This window comes from Pyxicephalus adspersus, chromosome 9 (genome assembly GCF_032062135.1).
Source record: "Pyxicephalus adspersus chromosome 9, UCB_Pads_2.0, whole genome shotgun sequence".
NCBI lineage: Eukaryota > Metazoa > Chordata > Amphibia > Anura > Pyxicephalidae > Pyxicephalus > Pyxicephalus adspersus.
Window position 1 is genome coordinate 23,762,886 of NC_092866.1, and position 24,719 is coordinate 23,787,604.

At 37.2% G+C, this 24,719-nt stretch overlaps 1 protein-coding gene across 2 annotated transcripts in view; it reads left to right on the forward strand.

The window, feature by feature from the left end:
- Positions 1-24,719, forward strand: part of ZNF423 (zinc finger protein 423) — a 170,592-nt gene that overhangs the window by 72,439 nt on the left and 73,434 nt on the right. For both annotated transcript variants that reach the window (XM_072422942.1, XM_072422943.1), the window contains exons 4-5: positions 5,065-8,282; positions 11,690-11,774. In XM_072422942.1, the coding sequence (XP_072279043.1) occupies positions 5,065-8,282; positions 11,690-11,774 (3,303 nt within the window). The remainder of the gene's footprint in view (positions 1-5,064; positions 8,283-11,689; positions 11,775-24,719) is intronic.

Genomic DNA, 24,719 nt, shown 5'->3' on the forward strand with positions numbered 1-24,719 from the left:
AAAGCACAATGGTAGTCCGTGCTTTGTTTTATAGGTGTTCTGCTACTACTTATTTCCAGTTCCCTCATTTTGCACAATTCCTTGTACCATTTGGTTGGTTCCCTCTTCTCCAAATACGTAAGCAGTGGACACACAACAGGTTTTCAACATACCTATAATTCCAAATGAAATAATATGTTTTAAGGACTTTCAGAAGTCCATTTTATTTCTGGTCACCCGGTGCCTACATAGGAAGCATCTCTTCTTTTCTTAGATTGTGTTTGGTGAACATTTGGTGCCATTTAAATAAATACAATTGGTTGCTACAAAAATAAAATAAATACTATAAACACAATTGTTTCCTCATCTGCAAATTCTAAAGCACACTGTAACTTCCAGGAGTTTGATTACTGCTTTATACTTCAATTTTTAAATTATTTAAAAAAAACAATATATAAAGTATAAACTACATGCCCATAACAACCTACATTTAAACAGCTCAGTTTTTTGTTATTTTTGAGCTTTTTGCTTTCATTATGTTTGAATGTCTGATGCTAGTAGGTTGCCCTGCCCTGTAAAAACTTACTAAAGCAAAATTATCAAGTGTGTGCAAGGCCTAAAATATAGACAGGTTGGGTGAAGGTTTGTACATTCTTCTTTGGTGATGATGATCGGTCTAATGAGGCAACCTCTCATCCATTCTGTATAAACAAACTAGTTAAGTAACTTTTTTTGGTCTTAGATCCCAGCTTCAGAAGACAACTTCACTTTTATAAATATAGGCTAGTGACAAAATAAAGAAGGAAGATAAAACTCCTCTTACTCTTTTTCTATCCCTTTGTGAAGTCAAACACATAGCCAAATATACGGATCACCCTAAAATTTCCCAGGAAATTGGCAGAATTATTATTGATTCACAGAGCATGGCCAAACATCACTGCATGAATTAGCAAGCAGCTGTTTCTAATTTGAGTTTAGAACGGTACACAGAGGAACTTGCTTTAGTGTGCGATCCTTTCATTTATAATGAATTTTAATCACCGCTACAGGTGAGAAAAATGTAGAAACAAGCTTGTATCTTGTGCAAGAAACAAAGGCAAGCCAGATGCTAACAGATTTACAGCCTGTGATAAAAGGAATGTTTTGGTACAGTTTACATGTAATTAGGCTGCAGCTGTTTGTGCTCCCCAGCCCGTGAAAAAGAAGCAGCGTATAGGATCTTGCTGCCTGTTTTCCAAAGGGAGTCAAGAAAAACAGTGATCCAACCCTAGAACCATTTATAGCATATTCCTGAGGCTGACATAAAACTTTTCTTTCTGTGCTGCTCCTAAGCTGTTTAACTCAACTGTGATTCCAGTTCCTGGACAGAAGGAAAACAAAGACGAAAAAGCAGACACTGTCGTCTAACTATTTGATTTGACTTAAAATAGAAACTATTCTATCTTAACACTTTATTTCAAAAACACTACAACAGTCTATCCATCCATCCATCCATGATAATGATCTTCCGTGATAATGATCTTGGAACGATCCTCCCACTGCAACTAAATAAGTGGCATTGGGAAATATACTATTTTCACAGAGATTTAAACATACCTACACATAAATTTCACATTGTGGTGGGTGGACCTTAAACACCCCAGCCCCGTATAAGCACTGAAAAGCATCAGCTGATTACTGAAAGCATGGAAAATGTGTTACAAAGCCGTAAGGATCAGACTTAAGCATTTTCAAAAATTGCTGTTTTTTTAAAGCCCACATTTTTGGAACAGTCAAACCTGATGTATGCTGACAATAGCTACGATATTTTAAACCAGTGGTCGACAACCTTTTCAGACCCACGGACCACTAAAATTATGGGCCCCAGACCGCCCATACGCAGGGAGCTGGGTGCCACTCAAAGGGGAAGAAACTTCCCCCATTGTGACATCTTGATGCCAGAAGTTGCCCACTCTTCCATCGCAGATCCAGAGACACAACCTGCCCACTTTCCTGAGCTTGCGATACATACTGGGGACATGGTCTATGGCTCTGGTCTATGCTAACCCCCCCGTTAGGGGCGCACCAGCCAGAGTTGCGGACCACCAAAATTTTCCAAGACAGCTGTTCTAAACAGTTCTTTGACAGTTTAAAAATGGACCATTTGCTGTGCGTACATAAAAATATGCATTGATCAGCCAAAATGTTAAAACCAATGACAAGTGAATCTTGTTTCAATGGCTCCTGTCAAAGGGCCACATATATTAGGCAGTGGCTAAAGGCTTGAATCAGCACTGACAATCCTAATGACTATGCTCCTGCAACATTTTGTCATCCTACTAATGAAAGCGCTGCTCTGAATTCAGTGCAGCATCCTTGCTACACCAAGATGTTGCAAAGATTAGTTATAATACCAGCAGGCTCAACAGAAATTTGTGGGACTTTACAGGAGGACTAAGTGAACCTTGCAAGTGAGGATGCACTAATAAGTATTAATGTTATAGGGAGATCATAGTTCTGTTTTAAGCATCTTTGGTTAAGAGCCCCGAATAGTAAAGAGTTGCAACATTTTCAGTGCAAAATAAATAATAAAATTTCTACTCTACTGAGAATGTTTCAACGACCCATTTCTTAGACCCCATTCAAACTTGGATATGTTCTAATGTAAATGTTCATCTTATTTCAGTTCACCTAACTTCATTATAATGAGTCACTATCTTCAGGTTGGAGTACTATTTTAGAACATCCTTGTTTATTTAGTAGTTAGTTGATTTGTGCTGATCTAAAATTAAGGTTGATGGTTTAGTATTATTTCCCCTGATTAGTCGCAGCTTTGTGCTCTGTGTGCATGCAGGACACAGCTGGTCTAACAGAACCCAGCTCCGTCTCTCCCTGTACTTCATCCAACAGACACCCGGGATCTCTCTCTGCAGCTGACTCCTTCCTGTTATTTCACACTCTAGGGATATTGCTCCTCTCTATTGGGGTTAGATGTCCTTGAAAGCTTGTGCAATGTTCACACAGTAGAAACATAAAATTTAAAAAGGCTACAAGTTCTTGCAAAATGGAGAATAAATATATGTCTAAAATGATCAAAGGCTGTCAGTTTGCTCATATAAACTGTGTTGGCACAGTAAAAGTTAGCATTTCACTAACAGTTTTTGGTGATTCCAAAAATATATAAACTGTATAATTTAAAGAAAACCTTTAAATCAGCCTTCATGCAAGTCTGGGACCTCTTCTAAAATTACTTGGTAAGGTAGGTATAAAAATAGGTGTTAAAAAAATTAGAATTATCCTAACCAAACCCCCTTTTTACGCCTTTGGTGCCTAGCTGTGCATGGTTGAATACATAGAAGCTGAAATCTTGTAGGGCAATGTTCTTACAGTGGACTGTACTGTCTTGTTGTGAGATCTCCCCTGCTCTTCATGCCCCAGGAACTATACCAGAAGGATATGCCCAGTAGCTTGAATGATAGGTGTAGAGCATATAATTCTACTTTTTTTCTTCCTTTGTGCATTTTACACCATTATTAGTTTTATTACAAAGAATGGGCGACAGGCTCTGTAAGTTGGCCTTCCGTTTAGCGAATAGTCTACATTATTGTAACCTGTTTTGGTGCTTTCTTGTTCAGTCAGGATGTGTTTGCTGTAAAACTGACTTTACTAGAGTAGCTTTGAATGATTATTGAAAATACTTGGCTACCATAGTACCCAGTCCTGTCAAGAACAGTATGTAAGCATGTTGTATCCATTGTGTATTTGTAAAATTAGTTAGGGGTCAAAGTTCCTGCAGAGTAGTTAAAACAACTTTCTGTGGAAGTTGATAGTTTTAGTTGAGTATATGGTTGTTTCTGAACATTTTTATGCCTATTGGTTGTTCATGCTTTTTCAGTGCTATATTTTAAGCAAAAATTTCAGTGACTGTTTACTTGGCATACAATACTCTAGCTGCCTGTAATTTTAAGTAGTTCTAGCACTTGCACCGATAAAATCCTTTTAAATACATAGCTAACTGTAGCTACAGTAACTGTTTTTAATATATTTTGGTACATAGATTTTGCTTGCACCACTAAATAGTAAATACCACCACCAAATACCAAACTGTGTTTGAATGAGAGTTGCTTACCATTTCCTTTGCATATTTGATTGTGCTCATGATCCATCCGTAACCCACCACATTAAGTTTTCCTCTGTACTTAGGATGTTTGTAAAGTACCTTTTTCTAGTTATGGATACAATGAGGAAGTATTAAAACTTGAGATTATCCTGAAATCCTGAGCAATTTCCCCTTACTCTCTGTTAAATTGAGCTGTGAGGAAAAATGCAACAAGGACACAGGCTAAAGTAAACGTCAGACAAGGTTTCTAGCCTTCCCTTGCTCTAAATAAAATCATTTTATGTTTGTGTTGCTGTTAAAAAGGTACACATCTTCTCAACTGGCTAAAAAAAAAAAAAAAAAAGAAAGTTAGTGAAAATGTAACTTATGGATTCCCGAATAGCAGTAAAAACCCAACAGTAGTTCTATACTTTCCTGACTTTATCCAAACCTAGACAGAACATCTTTGACTTGACAAACACTTTAGGAAGATGACATTTTTCATACACATGATGAACTTCTACTAAAACCTTATCCATGAGCTAATTGTCCTTTTCTTGATAAAATCTAAACTAGATATGCACCTGCAGAGTATGTAGATGGTATTCCAGAATCTGTCATGTTACTTGGACTCCAGTTTCAAATACAGAATGGTAGTACTATATAACTGGCAATTTGATTAGTAAAATGTTTCAATTATGCTCTTAGCCAGTCTGTCTTGTTAATATTGCATATATTTTATGATCATGGCAGCAACTAAGTGCAGTGACACCATGTAAATGTAAACTTTAGAGTTAATGGTTACAGCTAATAATATATTTTTAGACACATTTAGTTGGTAATCCGCCTTTAATCCATTGGCCTTGTTTGTGGAATGATCTGTTCACTGCTAAAAAAGGACGTAGCGTGTAAAAAAAAAAAACCTAGGTTTTGCTAAAGAGCTGTGGCCTTATTACACAGATGCACAGGGAATTGTTTTTAATCTCCATTCTGCTTTCCCATTACAGATGGTGATGACGACCCACAATTCTCCTGGGTGGCTTCATCTCCCTCCAGCAAAGACGTTGCATCACCCTCTCAGATGATAGGAGATGGGTGTGATCTCGGCATAGGAGAAGAAGAAGGGGGATCTGGGTTGCCGTATCCCTGCCAGTTCTGTGAAAAGTCTTTCAGTCGTCTTAGCTACCTGAAAAGGCACGAACAGATCCACAGTGACAAACTTCCCTTCAAATGTACGTACTGCAGCCGACTATTCAAGCATAAGAGAAGTAGGGATCGCCACATTAAGCTCCACACTGGGGATAAGAAGTATCACTGTCATGAATGTGAGGCTGCATTTTCCCGCAGTGACCACCTTAAAATCCATCTGAAAACGCATAGTTCTAGCAAGCCGTTTAAGTGTACTGTGTGCAAACGTGGATTTTCGTCCACTAGCTCTCTGCAGAGTCACATGCAAGCTCATAAGAAAAACAAGGAACATTTATCAAAATCAGACAAGGACATGAAGAAAGACGACTTCATGTGCGATTATTGTGAGGAGACCTTCAGCCAAACAGAGGAGCTGGAGAAGCATGTTATGAAACGACACCCCCAGCTTTCAGAGAAAGCAGACCTGCAGTGTATTCATTGCCCTGAAGTATTTGTGGATGAATCCTCTCTGCTGAACCACATTGACCAGGTCCACGCCAACAAGAAGCACAAGTGTCCAATGTGCCCAGAGCAGTTTTCATCTGTGGAAGAAGTCTACTGCCACCTTGATAGTCATAGACAACCAGACTCCAGCAATCATAGCATCAGTCCTGATCCAGTTTTGGGAAGTGTGGCTTCGATGAGCAGCGCCACACCAGACTCCAGTGCATCAGTAGAACGTAGTTCGACACCTGACTCAACGCTTAAGCCATTAAGAGCACATAAGAAAACATTATCTTTAGAAAGAGAAGAGGGACAGAATTGGTCAAAGGTTAGCTACAGCTGTCCTTACTGCACAAAAAGAGATTTTAACAGCTTGGCTGTCTTAGAAATCCACTTAAAAACAATCCATGTGGACAAACCCCAGCAAAGCCACACCTGTCAAATCTGTTTGGATTCTTTGCCCACCTTGTATAACCTTAATGAGCATGTGAGAAAGGTTCACAAAAACCATGCCTACCCTATGGTACAGTTTAGCAACATAACTGCCTTTCATTGCAACTATTGTCCTGAAATGTTTGCTGACATTAACAGTCTTCAAGAACATATTCGCATAACTCATTGTGGACCCAATGCTACACCTCAGGAAGGCAACAATGCTTTCTTCTGTAACCAGTGTTCTATGGGATTTCTTACCGAGTCCTCACTGACTGAGCATATTCAACAAGCCCACTGCAATGTAGGAAGCTCTAAGCTTGAATCTCCTGTTATTCAGCCTTCACAGTCATTCATGGAAGTGTATTCATGCCCATATTGCACAAACTCTCCCATATTTGGTTCTGTGTTGAAGCTCACTAAGCATATAAAAGAAAACCACAAGAACATTCCATTGGCAAATAATAAGAAGTCAAAATCAGAGCAGAGTCCAGTTTCCTCAGATGTTGAAGTTTCTTCCCCGAAAAGGCAGCGGCTTTGTCCTAGCCTAAACTCCGTGTCAAGTGGAGAGTATCCTTGTAATCAATGTGACCTAAAGTTTTCCAATTTTGAAACCTTTCAAACACATTTGAAATCCCATTTGGAGCTTCTCTTAAGAAAACAGTCCTGCCCCCAATGTAAAGAGGACTTTGACTCCCAAGAGTCCCTTTTGCAGCACCTAACTATACACTACATGACAACCTCCACACATTATGTGTGTGAGAGCTGTGACAAGCAGTTCTCTTCTGTAGACGATCTGCAAAAACACTTACTGGACATGCATACTTTTGTGTTATATCACTGCACTCTTTGCCAAGAAGTCTTTGATTCTAAGGTTTCCATCCAAGTACATTTGGCAGTAAAGCATAGCAATGAGAAGAAAATGTATCGCTGTACTGCATGTAACTGGGACTTCAGAAAAGAGGCAGACCTTCAGCTTCATGTCAAGCACAGTCATTTGGGCAACCCAGCAAAATCACATAAGTGTATCTTTTGTGGTGAAACCTTTAGTACAGAAGTAGAGCTTCAGTGTCATATCACTACTCACAGTAAGAAATACAATTGCAAGTTCTGTAGCAAAGCATTTCATGCCATCATTCTTCTTGAAAAGCACCTTCGAGAGAAGCATTGTGTATTTGACACTACTAGCCAAAATGGCACAGCTAATGGTATGGTACCAGCAGGCAAGAAGTCAGAGACAGTGGAGGTCCCAAGTGTTCTAATGAAAAACCCAGAAGTTTCAAACAGTCATGAGGCCAGTGAGGATGATATCGATGCTTCTGAGCCAATGTATGGCTGTGATATATGTGGAGCAGCTTACACAATGGAAGTTCTCCTACAGAACCATCGATTGAGAGATCACAACATTAGACCTGGAGAAGATGATGGTTCTAGGAAGAAAGCAGAATTCATCAAAGGCAGCCACAAGTGTAATATCTGCTCAAGAACTTTTTTTTCTGAAAATGGGCTCAGAGAACACATGCAGACACACAGGGGTCCAGCAAAACACTACATGTGCCCTATTTGTGGAGAACGGTTCCCATCTCTACTAACGCTAACTGAACATAAAGTTACTCACAGCAAAAGTTTGGATACAGGGACTTGCAGGATCTGCAAAATGCCCCTTCAAAGTGAAGAAGAATTTATCGAACACTGTCAGATGCATCCGGACCTTCGGAATTCCCTGACTGGCTTCCGTTGTGTTGTCTGTATGCAGACTGTCACATCCACCCTGGAACTTAAAATTCATGGAACATTCCATATGCAGAAGTTGGCCGGAAACTCTGCAGCCTCCTCTCCAAATGGACAAACCCTACAGAAGATTTATAAATGTGCCCTATGCTTGAAAGAATTCAGAAACAAACAGGAACTAGTAAAGTTAGATGTTAATGGCTTACCTTATGGCCTATGTGCTGGATGCTTAAGCAGAACCACCAATGGACAAACCTCCAACCCACCCCCACAAGAAGTCTGTGAGAGGCTGTGTCTGAGATGTCCCGAGTGCAGTGTGAAGTTTGAGAGTGCTGAAGATCTAGAAAGTCATATCCAGATTGACCATAGAGACTTGACACATGATATTAGTGGTCAGAGGAAAGTAGCTCAAACTTCTCCACTTCCCAGAGTAAGTACTTTTTTACATCCATCTATGCTATCCTGGTTTTTGTTTTGAGTTAACTTATCGGATTGCCTATAAACCCCCCCAAAAAAACTAGAGTTTCATGTGGTCCTAACCCCAGAATAACTACTTCAGTTGGAATAGGATATAACCTTTGCCATGATTTTTTTCCCTCTTGGGAAGATTTATTCCTTCTGGTCCATTGTCAGTTATCAGGACAGAAAGGACAGGAAAATAAAGAAATTGATAGGACAAAAAGTGAGGTGATTTCTGTGATCTTGACAACACTCACATTTAGGATTCTCCTCGCTTTAAGGAGATTTTTTCACTGCTTGGTGACTCTTCATAATAGAAGGTACCGAGAAACCTCCACAGCAAGAACAAAAGCAGGTAAGCAGTATAAACCTTGCAAAGATTTTTACAACCCAGCATTCACTGAGAATTTTCTTAGGATAGTGATGTCAAGCCAGGAAATGTTATTAGAGGGGTAATTTTTTTATGTGTTTTTAATAACACTGCATGTTTAAATGAATAAAGCTAGAATAAAGACATTTAGTAGGGCAATCCCTGGAACGTGTTGTAATGCCACAACTGCAGTGATGGGGAAAAGATCAACTGTAAGGAGTTCATAGTCAGTTCTGGTAATTGATCCTTTGATCCCTACCAGTCTTTTTTGGGTGCACAGCTTAGAGTTTAGTTTTACTTTAAACTTATTTGCAGTAGATTTTTCTTAGGATGAACCAATTTGCTTGCAAAATCTTTGCAGTGACATTTGTAGCAAAAAAAGCAAATGCAGATTTTATAATTGTTAGTATTAGGATTTATGAATATTTTTTTGGCAATAAAAGAATGTGCTTTATAAAAAAAAAATGCATGCCACAGATTATCTTCCACTAGAGGCTACTTAAGACAGTAGACATAAGGGAATGTCTGAATACATTTGCATTATCTGTTCACATCATTGTGTCAAACTTTTGCCCTAAACTACCGGAACTAGAACTACTTTAGTCATACCAGTATACCTGTTAAGATGAAGACAAAGAAGATGCTGACAATCCTTGTGTCATTTAATTTCCTCATGAATTTGGGGTTGTTATAGTCTGCACAACAGATGTTATAAAATCATCCAAAAGCTATTTTCATCCATACATTTCAATCAAAGTGGCCAGACCAGAACACTGTCTATTGTGAATGGTAATTTTTTTTTTTTTAATATTTGTGATTGTGTAGCCATGTTATTCCTCATATGATGTTCACCCTTGTGGCTTTCAACATATTGTAAACCTGAATTGATTTTAAACCTTATCATTTACTGTACTCTAATAGGAAACTCCTGGGATAAAAACCTTCATTTACACTCAAAATATATATCTGTATTATGCAGCAGCATGCAATGATAAATATATATTAAAACCTAGATACTTTAATGAAGAATAAATTATTTCTGTGAAAATGTATACAGCAAAAATGGGCAATATGTACTAATGTGTCTGACTTCCCAAGGAATTCAACAAAGTGCTTTAGTTAGTGCACTACTCCCGGTGTAATTAATGAGCTACCTTCTTAACAATGCAGCGGTACTGATGTGGGGGCTCATGATAATATGAAATATGAATGGAAGTCTCTAGATGATCCAGAGGGATAAGCAGGTAACAGATGTGTACTGTGATGATACAGCAGATGGTCACTTTGAATCATCAGTCAGCATGGTCATCTTAGTTCCTTGATATTGTTCAGTTTGGACAGAAATGGAGTAATGAGCCAATACTGACCAGACTCTAGTCACGCTCTGCAATTATCTATAATATTCTGGAGCGTTAAATGTTTTAAAATTGGCAATGTAAGCAATGTAGGCTCCTATATTAATAAACTGAACATGAATGATGAAAACTTTGTTTTAGATATCCCCTATTACTGTTGTGAAATGTGTGTGCAACATATGCCCAATGAAGCCAAAAATATTGTACCTTGTATAGATAGTGGTGACGTACTTATTGTGCTTGCCAATAGCTGAAGTGGAGAGCAGTGTGAAGGACCCAGCAGGTCCACCCACTGCAGGCTGCTTGCAGAAAAATGGGGGTGGATACAAGACCAGTCACCTTATGAAGAGAAAGAACACCGGAGACTAGCACAATGGAAAAGTATTGTCATGAATTCTTGCAAGTTAGATTACTTCTCATATCTGGAAGAAATACACAAAGGTTGCAATATTATAGGGAGGATGCACATGAATGACATTGTACTTTATTGCCTATTTGTCAATAGGTACACTATGTAGTAGATAATTTAAATGCATTAATTCTGCATTGTGTATACTGGGGAAGAAAATGGTAAATGGTTGAGCTGATCTGCCTCGGTTCTGCTTTTCTGCTGCAGCAGAAGATCAGTGCTATAATGATCTATTGCAGCCTGACCCCAATGCAATACATCACTGATAAGTGATCTGTTGCTGAAGGGGCTAGATTTTGACCCTTCTGATTTTATCCAGAACTCCTATAAATAAATATTTCAATATAAATCAGAACTCCGGAGATTCCCAGGTCTTACTAATATGCCTGCACACCATCTGAGAAGCACAAGATACACAGTGTTGCAAGTGTATGAAGAGTTTGTCATTATGCCACTATTGTGACATCTCTGCCATACTGCCCTGCCTGATTGCAAAGTTTTTAGTTGGTTAGTTGGGACAGTACATAAGCTGCTACAGACTTCCTTCTGGTTACTTCTACCATTAGTATGTTTAACAAAGGCACATGTTGATGAAAAATATTCTGTTTGTGCTGCATTTCCTTGTTCGAATTTGAGCCCTACTTTTTCACTACTTTTAATTAGTCAGAAAATAGGTAGAACCATACTGATGAAGCCCGCTTCTTCTCTCCCCTTAAACATACTCAGTTTTCGATTGACAAGCATGGTGTAAAGTAGTATAGTCCTGATTGTTATAAGTGCTGTTTCCCCTCCTAAACAGAGTGTTTTGTGCACATAATTTCAGAAGGTTAATAGATACATTTTAAAGCTAGAGGAGTACAAACCTTGTTTATGTAATAAAGGTGGATTCAACTAACACCTTTGGATGCTCAGTTGTTAAATTCACTTTAAAAACAAGGATTTAATGATAGCCAAAGCAGACTCTAGCTTTTGTAAAGGTATTGATACAGATTGTAGTAGCATTTGGGGAAAATACTGTTGGATAAAATTAATATGTATTTCATTTGGGGAAATATATGATTGCTATGAAAACATAAATTAACCGATGAAGGCTTGCCTTTATGGTGCTTTTACTATGGGGCCAAAAAACAGATAGTTGTAGTCCTGTTTGAACATGGTATACCACAAGACAGTAATAACATTTGTTCTTGTTTTTGAAATGTCTATGGTATCTCATCTTCTGTTATTTTTCATATTCCTAATAGAAAAAGACCTATCAATGCATCAAGTGCCAGATGACCTTTGAGAATGAAAGAGAAATTCAGATTCACGTTGCCAACCACATGATAGGTAAGAATTTTTGTCCTTCACAAAAACATTTTTGCTGTTTAATAAAATTCAGTTTTTCCTTCCTGCAGTCATGCCATTCTTTTCCAGACTGAATACGGTGCATATTGAGAAATGTTTTTTTTTTAATGGCAAAAAGCACTTCTAGTTAGCCATGCAAAAAGCACCTGTCGACTGTCAACAGTTTAGAAGCAATTATACGTCAGTACTTTCTGTGTCATGACATTTGAAGTATTTGCAACGTTTAAGCCAGAAAAGCACAAGCAGTTATATCCACTCAGATCTGTCAAAGCAAAATATACTTTGAGTTCATTTTATGTTTTTTTTTCTGTTCTGGCCTATTTAAATTTCTTGTCTGTCAATGGTAAAGGACATAGTGGGGCTGAAGCATTAAAACTGGGGAAAAGAAAATGACAGGCAAAGTTCAGTAGTTGCCCACAGCAACCAGTTGGGATTCATTTTATGAAAAAATAAAACACAAATTCTTGATAGCCGCTATGGGAGTGAACTTTTTTGTTGCATTTTCTCTGTTTAATGATTCTGCAGCACTCTTTAACATTACTATATCAAAGCAATATGAGTACAGAATACATGTTGTTTTAGATTAAGGTCACAAAGCTGTATTTTCTTCGTCTACAAAGGTACAGAATACACTTTTTGTTTACCATGCTCTTTAATAAGTATGGCTTTATATCACTACTAGAGATATCATTTTGTATAGGTATTTTATTGGCCATTGTGATAAAATCTTTGTAAAAGTTGCCTTACAAAGATTTCCATTCAGGGTAGAAATCTTTAAAAAGAACAGTACTTTTTCTTTAAAAAAAAGGACTGACTTTAAAAAAACATACAAATTTAGTCAAGTTACATGAGACTTAAAGCAATAATCTGCAACTATTGCTAGCTACCAAATAAATATCAGTCTTGCAGCTCATGTGAAACTAATTTACTACTAATTTAATGCATGCATTTGAATACAGATAGCAGCATTTGACATGGAAAGGCTGCAATGGACCTGCTTTACCTTTATCTGTTTTGTATAAAAAAACACAATGCTCAGTGGGTCAAATGCAGATTCTGAACTATCATCTACGCTTCTCATTAGAACTTTGCTTACCTGAATTTGGTGTGTGTCTTAAACATGCAAAAAAAAAACACCACCTATCTACGTGAGCCCTTATTCAACAAACAACTTTAAAATGCTTAAATCTAAAATCTTGTGGTTTTCTGCACAGCATGTAATTCTGTGTATTAAAGAACTTCAAACGCATTATCAGTATTTTAACTGGTAAAATTTAGAATAGGGCTTCTCCATTTGCTCCAATTTTCTTACCCATATAATTTGTATACAACTTTGTTAGATACATTATTTATATTATACATTCTTAGAGTACGGGATGTGATTATGTGAATGTTCTATATATTTTATAAGTAATGTTTTAGCTATATAGACAAATAGAATATTAACAGGATAGTAATACAAGACATTATATGTACTGTTGAACATACTCTGCTCCCGATCACAGCCATTATAAATGTGGAATAAAGATTTCCTTTTTACAGATTCAATTATTTTAGTTACAGTACATAAGGGAAAGTCCTTTTCTCTGTACTACTTTTTTGTAACATTCAGTATTACTCACCTCTCTATAAATAGATGAACAATGAGAAACAAGGTGGAAAAATGTTCAGCTTGCTGGTTCCCCTACATGTGTGACACCAGTTTGTTCCTATTCTTTATCCCATACTCCAATATTTTTTATGATTTTCTATGTCTTTTTCATACTTGTGTATTGCCATTGAATGTTATATTTTTTTTTTGCTGGCTGAAATCCATTTGTACAGATGCATAATTTAGTAGCATCAAGTCGCAGCCTCCTATTAATAAAGAAAACATTGCCCTTGTTCTTAAAGCTTAGGGGCTCCAATGATTTGCTACATAGCAACTGCGGTTTGATAGTGGTCCATGTATTAGCATCGTCTAAAAACGGAATTCATGCACAACAACATAACATTACAACAACAAAGTTGTAACTGGAAAAATTAGTTGGCATTGCCAATAAAATCAGTAGCCTATTTATAGAAAACTTCTCTCCAACATAAAACATGTTCAGATAAAAGTACCAGAGAATTAAGTAGTCAAAATGTTTACTTGGGGTGTTTTTCTTCTTCATAAATTATTTATTTACTCGTAATGTGATTTTAAACTAAAAAATTTACCTACTTCACAAAGGATTTTCTAGCACAACCGTTCTTCTCATGTCGTAGCTCTTTTGTTTTTTTGGAATTATTTAATATTGTTTGTACAGATTTAGAATTGGCCCAACTCTAAATCTGCTGGGGATGCTGGCATCACATCCAAGGTACCCAACAAGTTTTGGTCTTTTGAATTTCCACACAATGGAGATTTTTATAAGTAAATACCATGCATGAGATGCTGTAAGATGGGTGATGAGATTGGAGTGTGGTTACTGTATTCTTATACCTGGTGACTGGGCTGCTGAGCTGCTGTCAAGGTGCAGATCATTGACAAAAATATACTTTTTTTTTTTAAATAAAAACTATAACATGTATGGCCAGCACCAGACTTTTATGTAAAACTGTTCACCTTTGTATAGTGTATTGGATTTTTTCTGGGCAAAAACAAACATTACAGACGCATATGTTATGGTTACAGATTGTTTTTTTTTTTAATGTATTTTCTTCCAATACAACCAAAACATCATTACAACGGTTCATTGTTGTCTTTAATTGTACATAAAGGGCCTCATTTAATAAAGCACTCCAAGACTGAAGTGGATACACTGTCATTGGTGAACCTGGGTAATCCAGCAAACCTGGAATGGATTTTTTTATAGTAATTTGCAATTAGTTAGCAAATGTTTCTACTCCAGTACCAGATCCTTTCCAGGTTTGTTGGATCACCCAGATTCACTGATGAAAGTGTACCCTCTCCATCCTTGGAGAGCTTGTATAAATCAGACCCAAAATCAGTCTGTCATTCTGGGCCCAAATGTCAGTTAGTTCTGATTGAACAAAGCTTAAACATCACCCTCCCCTGTACATTCCTTCTGGCTTATCACTGTGTTGGGTTTCTGCTCTGGCCATTAGTAATAATTGGGAGGGTGGATGGAGAAGGGCCCTTGTTAGCAGATAAAGCCCAATAATCCCCTATTAGAAATAATAATGTCACATCTTTAAACGTATTTATTGTTTAAATGATGTAGTTGCAATGCTGAACTGCATGTTATTTTTAGCTAATAAAAAGTCTGTTGTGTATGACTGACGGATTCTGTACACTGTTCTAAGTGTTAGAAATATAATGTGCACACTTTGTTCCAGTATATAGATGAACATTTATCACCTTTCTATTGACACACAAATGTTTTATATGTTTAAATACTGGTAATGTAACATACTAATAATAAAAAAAATTGTAAGAGTTAGCTGTAATGCGGAAGATAAATTAAATAAGCATTGTTACCATGGATATACAAGCTTCTTCTCATTTTGTGTTTACCTGTCTATTAAGCAGTCGCTTTGCTGCCGCTGAAACATTTAGAGAGACAAGGGCCAAAGAAGGTTGCTGTGTATTGTCTTAGGAAATTGAAATCTGACTCTAAATGCAATTGAAATCACTTATGTAATACATGTTCTTATGCATAGTGATTATTACTTTTTTTATCATTCATCATTTGTATGGACTCCCCTAATTTGCACTAGAAGATGAACTTTTGTATGCTTTTTACCTGTAGGCCTAGGGCATGTAATCTGCTTACTGGGAATACATTGCGTTGTGCTCTCTGTTCTCTCATTCTGCCCTCCTGTAAAAGATATCTGAAGCAGGGATCTCTCATCCTGTGCCTGTTTAAGTGGTGATATCAAGTCACTTTCAATGCCAGGCTGGCAGTGCCCAGGGTTTGTTCTCCCGCAGAACGTGGCAAAGCAATTCTGCAATTGCTCCTCTTGTAGCAGCCGGCAGATAGCAACAAGGGCTTTTGGGACCATAAAGCGGGAAGCCAAATTATATTGATAATAAAGTTGAGGCCGTTTGTGAAAAGGGCTGCCACCTCAAGGGTCTTTGCAGGAGTAGGAAAACACCACATTTGCATTTTCCATTTCCATATATTGACTACAAAAATGGCCTTTACTCAATTAAGACTTATAGCTTTTGGGATACATGCAGCAATTTTATGAAATATTTACCACCTTATTTGCATTTGCCATATAAGGTTGTTTTTTATTATTTTTTTATTTTATTTTATTATAGCCGCGAAAAAAAAAGCCTGACACAAGTTGTTTTGCTATACTTCATTTTAACCTTTAAATTTCCATGTAAAACACCTCCTTCCAGCTTACTACATAAAACAATTTGTGCTTTTCAGGGTAAAGTATGTATAGATCTTTATTACTGAAGTGTAAAGATCAGCGCTTTAATTGCTTTACCATTATTTCTCTATTCACATAACTAGAGAAACTGATCAATCCATTTTAAAGCTATTTATGGAGCCCATTATTTTGTTATTGCAGTCATTTTTAATTGAAAAAGTGACAATTAAATCAGATCACCACACTACTACTTTTTTTTTGCCCCTTCTCCCGCTGTGTCAGGTTTTTCCCCATTGCAGTGTATCACTCAGCTACCCCTGTGACGGACTTAAGGTGAGGGTTAATTCCCTGTGGCCACAAATATGACCAATGCAATCTTCGGGAGATGTAGGGTTGCAGGGGGTTAGTTTTCGGTTTTAGGTTTTTGCACAGGTGCCTTCCTGGGCATCTTGGGGGGGATTATTATCACCTAAACCATTGACCTAGACCATTGGCTGAGCATAGGCTCTGAGGGGGACAGCGACAGCAGCCCCTGGGAAGTCTACGTATGACCAATGAGAGCGGAGAGTGGAAGAGAAGGCCTGATGGTCAGTGAAGAGGGGGTCTTTAAACACAGCCTAAAGCATCAGCTTTTTCATGTAAATCTTTATTTGCTCTTGACGTGGCAGAATAAATAAAATGCAGATACATTCCGGTTTGGGTATATCCTTGGAGCTCTGAACTTCCTTGTCAATTACTGGTGGGAAAGTTGAGCATTTACGCGGTTTCTACACCATGATTCTCCAGCAGTGTTTGAGGTCACATTTAGCAAACTATACCGGGACTGGAAAGTTATTAAAAGGTACAAATACTTTTTTATGACTACTACATCTGTGCCTGTACCTTTACATAAGTTTCAAAAAAAAGAAAAGAAAAGGGAAATTGTTACAGAAAAGTCACTTGTGACAAGAATTGTACTTTTCACGGGAGTAGGATGAATGTAACCTGAATGTAACCTTTATTAACAAGTGTAAATCTGAGTTCTTAGGAACATTGTGACTGTATTTCCTGGGTAATTTTCAGTTGTATATTTTATGTTAATTTCAATCAGATTATTGCCCCCCTGCTAGGTTTACTAGAGACTTACTGTGATATGAATAATTTCTATCAACTCTGAGTTTTTTTTTTCTCTTATTTAAGATTTGGCACCTTTTTTTATTTTCTAAGATTTCCGAATTAGCGGTGTTCTGGAATCTTGAGAACAAATGAAACCTTACAGCCAAAGTAACTCACAGTGAGAATTAATGTAAAATAGCAAGAATAATTACAAGGAAAACAGCCCTCACAGATGTTTTTCTCCCATCTAATGTAATAACTGTTTACTAAACTGTTTATTTTCTGCTGTCGATTAAGAATGAAATATTGATGCTTGCTCATTGCTAATTGAAATTGCCATATTTGCTCCCTTTCACATTCTGTAAAATCTTTTATTATTTTTTATTTAATAATAATTTAGTTTTTGAGAATATATTAATGTTAATATTCTGTATGCAGCAGAAAACCATATATCCTAAGTGATGGCAATAAATCATTCTAGTCTGATTATGTAAAAAAGTTCAGTGATCACGGGGAATCCTATTTTATATCTCTTAGTTACTTCTAGCTTGGTAAAATATTACTAAATCTGTAATTCTAAAATGAACGAGCTTAAAATATATCTGAACTGAGGAACAAAACTATTATTTTAGCTTACACGTCCTTGGATGTGGTGTTTGTCCTTTTTTTGTCCAGTGATTCTGCCAATAACAAACTTCTTGTGCTAGTATCACAACATGTACTCGCTGTACTGTATCAGGACAACAGTAACAGAATGGGCCTACTGAAACATTCCCTTCTGCTTGTCTCTTTAGTAAGGCTTGATAGGCTTCAGGGTCCTCTCTGTCCTCACATTATTGTGATGCAGTACAGACAGGGAGCACAGAATGTTATCCACCGACAAGATTTTTGGCAGGCCCAAAAATGTTGGCACTTTTTAAATAGATTTACCAAAATATTTTTATCGTATATATTCACAGACCAGAAAGATGCAAATAAGTTCAATGTTGTCAGTGCCATCGTTCACCAGCTAAAGCATTTTGAAGCTTACAGAAGATTTAAACTAAAAACTGCCCAAAAAAAATACACTTACCTTCAATCTCGCAGGGCAGTGCGATCCATCGGGGGGGGCTTGCATCAGGTCCCGCATCGTTCTGGAGCCGGCGCTCTGGGCACTGCCATCTTCGTCTCTTCTTCTGGGTTCTTCATCCTACATCACCCGACCCAGGTGCGAGATCGGGTGACATAGGATGGGAAAAAAAAAACCTACAGATCTCATGTAGGTTTCCCGGAAGGCTCTGCACTCCCATTAATTAGGGGGCAGTGCTGCAACCTTTTTTTTAAAAAAAACAGAAAAAACAACAGAATTTTACTTTTCTTAAAAGGGTTGTCTACCCTTTTATGTAAAGTGAAATTTCTGAGTTTAGGTACGCTTTAAGTTGCCTGCTAACCAAGCTCAGTTGACTGTATTTATCTTCATATTTAACAGACATTCAATGACATTTTCATGCACATATAGAACTGATTACATACATAAGGGAAATAGTCTGGGCTTCTGACCGCTATGGTTAATGACCTTCTAGCTCAAATTGGCCCTTTATGTCCTGTAAACAGTGTCATATAAAGTGTTAGGGACATTAGGTAAGCTGTAAGCCATTCTTTGTCTGCCAAAGGTCACCTTAAACTGGCCACCACAGGGTTCACCGATTCAATTAATATCTATAATTTTTAAGTGGCAGACCTAAATAGATGTACTCACTGTTAAACATTGTGGACAAAAACAGAAATGCACTGCTGATCTCCTGTAACATGGCATAGTAAACCAGTGATTGTGACTAGGTTTTCCCTTCTGCCAAAGCTTCCTTTCTGCAGTAAGTACTGTCTATAGGCCCTCTGTTGTTGTTTTAATAATTCATGTCATTGTACATAGCTATATTACATCTATGAAGATCTGTGAGATAGGTGCACAGATTTATAGATTTATAACACTGGCCTAATTATTCTATTAATATCAATCTGCAGTCTGATTACCTATGGTGCACAGAGCAGGTATTGTTTATGCAGATCAATGCTACCTGTCCCATGCTGTCTACCCAATATGCTTCAAAGCCTTTTCCTGAAAGACTACTCAGAAGGGGGGTGGTGGGGAGATGTAGTACAGCTCCCCATGAGCTTCCTTCTAAGGCATTCAACATTAGAGAGATTTGTTAGTAAATATGCAGCACATTCAGCTGGAGCCAGAGACCGAGCCTTTTCCATCCATCTAGCTCTTTTTTATTAATTTGTGGCATCTGCAGAGTGGCCATATGTAGTGTGACTGTATGTTTTAAAGTATGTGGGACAGCAAGTGGAGAATGTGTCATGTTCTTAAGGATGTACCACATTATTGGCATCTTTGTTACTTAAAGAAATGCATTTCACGCTTTTTTAATGCTGAAATATTGCTAATGATTTCTTATTCCCAAAGTGCATGTTATTAAAAAAAAAAGAAAAAGCAGCACTAAAAGGAATTATTTGGTTGCTATGTTAACTCATTTATATCCAGCCTGCCAGTATTTGTGTCTTCCTATCTTATAGAAAGGCTTTATTTAGGATTTAGCGAATACTACAATGTGTGTAATATTTTAGATTCATGTTGAAGTCTTGCTACCAGAGTGGCAATACAAAGAAAACTTTCCAATGTGGACAGTTCCTGTTACAGTTGTGTGAGTCTTATCATACATGGTATACTCTGACTGTGCAATTTACTTTATATTTGTCACAACTATAAAATATGAACCTACCTGTCATTAATATTTATCCAATTAGACAGGGCTTTGCACTACCTATTTGTCGGTAGATCTATAGAGATTGGAAGTAAGAGTGAATCTATAGAAATAGAAAATAAATCTACTCTAACAGCATGGGTTCCTTTTATTTCCTTTCTTGTTCTATTTTGTACTAAATCCACAAATTGGACATTAATCTAATAAAATGGAAGTCTGTCTGCAGTTACCAATGTAGATTACAGCTAACACTGTTTTGTGTATGTTGCATTTACATTTTTTGATCAATTTTTGACGTTGCATGGTTATCACTACCACTATGTTATAGGAACAGAAGTTACTACAATAGAACCTTGTTTATCCGAATTTTAACTGCGATTATCTGAGTTTCTGATAACCTGGGTTCTACTGTATACAGTTTTCTAGCAGAGGAGATCAACATACACAGCTTGTGAATGTTTTGGATACACTGCTTGTATATTGGCTGTTACCCTGTTGAATAAATGTAATTTTCAGCTGGTAGTGGATTTATTAAATAACAGTATAGTTTAATTCTACAGGAGTCGTTTTTATGTGACATTATGTTACATTAAATTAGGTAGGACTACTTACTCAGTGGCTTTTGGTTACTTCTCCAGCCCTGACTTTCACATTTAGTTTTGATGTACCTCTGTACCTTTTCTAACATCTAACATATCAGGTCTTTGCTGTATGAATATGTAAGGCCAGGTTGCAATAATTGTGCATGCAAGAGAAAAAGGAAACTAAGATCGAAGGCCTACATGCAGAGTGATATTTGGAAGTGTGCATTGAAAGGTTCAGAAAGGATCATTATCGTTTTATTGGACTCTGCTACAAGGATTCAGTATAAACATACAAGCAGTGTATGTATTACAAAGTAATGCAGATCAATAAAGGGAAAGATCAAAAATTGTTCACAAGAATAAATCTGAATCCTACTAGAATTGATTCTTAGAGTAAACCAGCTAAAGTTGTGTGGTTATTGGCACAACAACATTTCCTATGGACTATTTATTATAATAAAGTAGGTGATATGATATAAGCAAACCTGTCATCACATATGATATGTAAATGAGGGCTCTAAATAGTAATAAGGCAGCAAAGGGTACCTATTGGTACAAATTGCTTGTAAACCAGGGTGCCCAAATAGCCAATTTGTAGGATACAAATATCCCTTTAATGGAAAAATTACGGAGGACCAACATCAATGCATCCCTTATTTAAAGAACACATAGGTAATGTAGAAGCAACCTTTTTATTTCCCTCCATGAATAGTTGATGGAACAGTGTACAGCTCAGTAGCCTTGATTTTTATGCAGTCCAAAACCAAAGACATCATAAAATGATAGTTATGACCGTAACATGGTTGTGGTTGGTTGGATCCAAGTGGAGTTCATATGCCGATTCTTTTGTTTCTTGATGTTGGAAAATGTGAAAAGGTATGAAAACATTTTATACATCTATCTGTCTCCCGTTGCATTAATCCTAGAATTTAAGTCCCATGGCAAGTGTGTCTGCCACCAGCCTTCCCTGCTTTTACAGAGCTTGTGCTCGAAGATTTCCCCAATGACTAGACTGAGGGAACAGTTTGACATATCCTGTTAAAGTAAAATCTGCTTCTGGCAGATGTGCTCAGAGAGGTACTTTGAAATGGGGGAGTCCAGCAACAGATATGTTCTGTATTTTACATCTTTATTTCTAGAAAAAAAAAAGACCGGAGTTTCCCTTTAAAAATCAGTGTGATTTATTTCTTTTTTACTGTTCCTTTTGCAATTGCTTTCTGAAGGGCTTTTGGTTTCCTGCCTTATTGGATGGATTACTTCCCCCATCTAACATTTGTTTCCAAGTTTCCAATATGTTCTTGATGAACACAACTGTTTTGTTTATGAGGTAGCTTAATAATTGAAGACTCTGAGCTGCATGGGCCTTATCTTGCTCAGCCTTCATTGGCATGTAATCTAATCCATTGCAAACCAACATATTCTATGATTGTCTGGCTAAGCAAGTCAAGGGTCACATGAAGCTCCTTCTGTGTTTCCCAGACAGAAGTGACACACAGATCTGTTTTATTCCTTTTCAATATTATATTTTAGGTAATGTTGACAACACCATTATGTAAATGCTGATACTAAGGTTCCTCGGAATAATGGAAATACGTAGTAGACATAATGATCAATACGTGGAATAGGTTTTCAGCATTTTGCTGCGTATATAAAAAATACTTACATATTTTATGTCCTGTTCAAGTCCATTGCTAATGTATGCCCATTATTATATCACATGTATTTGTTACCACCTCTTATTTTGCATGGCTAAGTGTAGAACCTCCGTCATGTATCCCTGCCAAAATGATTATCTCTGCTTGCACTAGTGACCACTGTTACCATGGCTGGAAATCAGCAAAAGTTCAAAATCCAGAGTTTTGCTCTTATGTCCTGTTGTGTCTACAGGAAGTAAAGGTAACTCTCCCAATGGGACACCAATCATACAGTTTTATTTATTCTCATTCTTTTCTTATTAAATGCTTAAACTAATAAAAATTGGTAATGTTTTGACATGAAAAACGTTATAGATATGTTTGATTTGCTTTTGAAAACTGATTTGAGGAGGGCACCCTCTAATTATGTGATTTACTTAATGTAAGACAGTCCAGAACTGTAGCATGTCACATTTTAAGCATAGCAGAGAAAACACAACAACAAGCTTGTTTTAGAAGAAATTACATCCAAGCCAAAATTTCAAACATTTTGGCTGGAGTTGCCTGCGGATGAAAGCACCCTATAACTCTGAGGTGTTAGTAGTCTTATAATGTTTTATTTGACTAAATTAGGACGAAATGCTGCAAGTACTAAGGACATTCCGGAGTTTCTGTCTTGATATGTACATCATTTCATGGTACAGTTTTTTGGCCAAATAAAATATCTGAACATTGTGAAGTAAAATGACCATTTGTGAGTTATATTCTCCCCAGTGGTAAATGGTGATGTGTAACTATATCTTGGGTCTGCTGAAACTGAAGTGGCATTCAGTAAGCGTTGGCATTCCGTCAGCTTGCCATAGAGGCAGCTGGACTTCATTAAGCACTGGTGTTAATTACTGGGAGACTGTTTGTTTAGTATGCATGCACAAACACCGGGGGTTACTCATGAAGGGTCACCTTGACATGAAGCTCTTATTTATTTGCTTGTGGAATGGTAGCGTACTTTTTACTACTATTATGCCATTATTTTGGCAACCTAGATTTTTAATTGTTGATATATTCATGTAGATTCATGTTTAAGGTGTCAGTTTATTTTTTATGTCTTTTTAACTAAATGGTGTTAATTTTTATTTTGATGGATGTGATCAGATATATATTTTGATAAAAATGTAATTCTCCTTGTGTCACAACATGTAAGCTCCTTTATTCTATGCTGTCCAGTTCCAACAACATATATACATATAATTGTTGTTTGACGTTTTACCTTTGTGCTTGGTTAGGCCCTGTGGGCCATTATTAAATAAAATCTGTAATGCACCGCTCGGTATTTTAATGGGTGCTTTTCACTATTGTTCATTTAGACACTATGAACTTTGGTTTCCTTCTAGCTTAAGTTTTTGCTTTTGTTATGTTTTTTTTTTTCAAATTATGTGACTATTGATACTCTACAAAATGTTTTAGCTTGTGGAAAACTAATACAGTGCCAATGAGAAGTAGTTAAACTAGTTATGTTAAAGATATTTGTACACATGCTATGCAAGTGGTACAATGGACTTCTTTTTGGCATCATATACAAAGCCCTTTGAGTGTATCTCAACCTACTCTATAGCAACATTCCTATTATAAAGTAATGAAGAATTGGAGACGCAGGTATGTCTGACTGTAGTAATAAACAAATGTTTTCTGTAACAGAAATTGATGTAATCTTCAGTGTGGTGAAAAACACTCTTGGCTTATTTTTGTGTCTCTGCTGTGATCCAATGCTTCAGAACATCTACCTGTAATTAGGGTAACACTAACGTTCTTAGTCTATTGTTGTGCAGGCTGAAGAAGAGGAAAAGGTGTTTTTCAGGTAACATTATGAGTCACAGTTCTACTGTAGGTCCTGCTGTGTGGCAGATGTGCATTTTCTTGAAAACTTTTAGGAATAGAGGTGTTGGGCTCTGTGACAATGAATAACAAAATATCGGCTGTTCCCAAGTGTGCAGCTTCCCAAGGTGCCTTGCTCACAAAACACACTGTCTGCCGGAACTGGCTGGATTTTTTTTTTTCGTAAGCTAACCTGTATGGCAGATGCTGTGTTGGTGAAAAGAGAGAGGGAGAGAGATACAAAAAAAATATCCCTCCACCTACGATGGCTGCTCGTTAGGGCATGGAATGTGCCGTTAATAATGCATCTGTGAAACTCAGCTGTGAGGAAGCTGAGTAATTATCCCGCCGCAGTGTTCTGAGCTTTGGTGTCATCACTTTGGGGGTTCCATTAACCTTATCTTGGCCAAAAAGGTGTTGCAAAGTGGCATTCGCCCTTTCTCGCATGAGCTGGGGTTAAAATTCTTTGCAGACCCGTACATCACACATACAAATAATGTGCCATGCCACAGCTCAGAGGTAATTTGCCTCTTTCAAACCTTTACAACCCCTGTGAATTTCTTTTTCTCCTTTCGCTCTCGCTGTTACGCCAGCTGAAATCCCCAGAAGAACAAAAGGTTTAGCTGAAGCTATGAAGCATGTATATATTCACCAGCTTCTGGCATTCAGATAGGGGAGCGAAAAAGGAGA